This window comes from Eumetopias jubatus, unplaced genomic scaffold, assembly GCF_037043125.1.
Source record: "Eumetopias jubatus isolate StellerSeaLion01/CBP00866 unplaced genomic scaffold, mEumJub1_p1.0 scaffold_10, whole genome shotgun sequence".
Lineage (NCBI taxonomy): Eukaryota > Metazoa > Chordata > Mammalia > Carnivora > Otariidae > Eumetopias > Eumetopias jubatus.
In genome coordinates, this window is record NW_028274816.1 from 47990719 (window position 1) to 47992865 (window position 2147).

The 2147-nt window shown below is 49.9% G+C and overlaps 1 protein-coding gene across 1 annotated transcript; it reads left to right on the forward strand.

The window, feature by feature from the left end:
- The first annotated feature begins 966 nt into the window (after positions 1-966).
- On the forward strand, positions 967-1585 carry PMIS2 (PMIS2 transmembrane protein). The gene is made up of 2 exons (XM_088026932.1): positions 967-1281; positions 1457-1585. Exons 1-2 carry the CDS (start codon positions 967-969, stop codon positions 1583-1585), a joined length of 444 nt encoding a protein of 147 aa, XP_087883058.1.
- The last annotated feature ends 562 nt before the right edge of the window (positions 1586-2147 follow it).

Here is a 2147-nt window from a genome sequence, read left to right on the forward strand (position 1 = left end):
TTTTCCCTGTCTTAAAGTTAACTGACTGGGGAACTTAACTACCAAGTACCAAATCCCTCCACAGCAGCACATAGATTAATACTTGAATGAATGACAGGGAAAAGGTGTGTGTACACCAGGAAGCAGGACTCTTGGGGCCATCTTAGAATTCTGCCATCACCACCATGGTGATTTCCCATTTCCATCATTCCATCCACACTTATTAGATGGCATTCTACTTTAAGAAAGACCTTTTAGGGTGCCTGGGTGGCTCAGTCATTAAGTGTCTGCCTTTGGCTCAGGTCGCGATCCCAGGGGCCTGGGACCAAGCCCTGCATCACATTGGGCTCTCTGCTCAGCGGGGAGCCTGCTTCTCCCTCTCCCACTCCCCCTGCTTGTGTTCCCTCTCTCGCTGTGTCTCTGTCAAATAAATAAAATCTTAAAAAAAAAAAAAAAAAAGACCTTCTTATTTTTCACCTTCTTTCTCTCTCGGTCAGTATGGACTAAAGAATTCTTTTCTAATTCAATATTTTATAATCTATTATTGACATTATTCCTTTTCCTTCCTTCCTGATTGTAAATCTTCTAGTTTTCTTACTGGGCTTGTCTACTTCCTCTCGCCCACCATTCTCTGAGAGGCGACTCTGGTACCTCCCTGTGAGGCCTGCAGATAGGGCTCTGCGGCAGGGAGGAGCCAGGATCAGATCTTACAATGGCTCCCAACCAATCGCTATCAGGGCGGGTGGAGTCAACGTCCTAATAGAGGATGAAACCTGGCTCCAGGCTCAGAGTCCTGGAGAACGAGGGAATCGTGGGACCACGCCCCCTTATGCGGACAGCCAATGAGGACTTGAGGTGCTGGTTCCTCCATTGTGAAGAAGTGCCTTAAACCGCTGGAGTCTTGGGTTAGAACACCGGGAGGTATAGTAGGTTTGGCTCTCTGTTTTCAAGACACTCGGGATCTGTCTTTGTTTGAGTGGAAAGATCATGCCCCCAAAACCCGCCCCAGCCGATGCAGGCGCCTCACCAGCTGCAGGGGCCCCACCGGCTGCAGGGGCCCCACCGGCTGCAGGGACCCCACCGGCTGCAGGGGCCCCACCGGCTGCAGGGGCCGCACCGGCTGCAGGGGCCCCACCGGCTTCAGAGGCCCCACAGGCTGCAGGGGCCCCTGAAAAGCCGCCAGAGGAAACACAGACACCTGAAGAACTGGCATTTTATGCCCCAAATTACCTATGTTTGACCATCCTGGCTGTAATTTTCTTCCCTCCCTTGGGATTAATAGCTGTATTCTTCAGTTACAAGGTAAAACAATACCTGTGCCATGGCCCATCCTGCCCTCTACCAGCCCCTTGCACCTGCTTCCGTCCTGGGACCCGGGTAGGGGTTTCCCCTCAGTGACCATTGGTCTCCAGCCCTTCCCCAAGGGTGTCACAAGGCTGGACTCAGGAGCCCACATCTAAAGCTCCCGTCCCTACAGACCTCGCAGGCCAACAAGAACAGCCAATGGGAAGACGCTTACATCAACTCAGGTCGAACTGGTTGGCTGGATGTATTCGCCATACTCATCGGTTTAGGCGTCATTTATGTCTATGTCCTATTTATGTGAAGGTCAAGCCAAGTAGTCCATGGGTTCACCCCAAATAGGACCCACCCACCAAGACACTAACCAGCCAAATCAGCCACCATGCAAGAAACCAACAGCTGAGACATCTTCTAGCCAAGAAACCTATCAGCCAAGGAACTCAACATCCAAGCAACCCACTAGCCTAAGGACATCATACTACATCCTCTTGGCCTCCAGAGCCATCTTCATCCACCTTGGGGGTCCTCACTTTCATGCACTGGATGTGCTTAGCTCCTTGATACTGGGCTGCTCTTTCAGAAAAAGATTTATTTAAACGAATAAAAATGAAGGGAATGTTCTGGCTTCTCATGTGTGTGCATGTGGTGTATGTTTCTGAGCTAGCATCTGTGTTCTGCTGGGGCTGTGTTTCCTGTCTCTGCTTTTTCTAGGAAAACAGAAATCTCCAGCTTTTCAGATCCCAAAATCAAACTGTTAGGGGGAAAATGGAAAGACTTCAAGAAATAAACAATAGATTTAGTGGAAGAGCTGATGAAGACCACCTCTCTCCCAGTCAAAGGTAAATGGTCCTTATTCATGGAATAGG

Excerpts from the sequence above, each read along its gene's own strand:
- PMIS2 (XM_088026932.1), top strand. The coding sequence starts at position 967 with ATGCCCCCAAAACCCGCCCCAGCCGATGCAGGCGCCTCACCAGCTGCA. Across the intron at positions 1,282-1,456 it reads CTGTATTCTTCAGTTACAAG|ACCTCGCAGGCCAACAAGAA; the intron begins GTAAAACAATAC and ends CCGTCCCTACAG.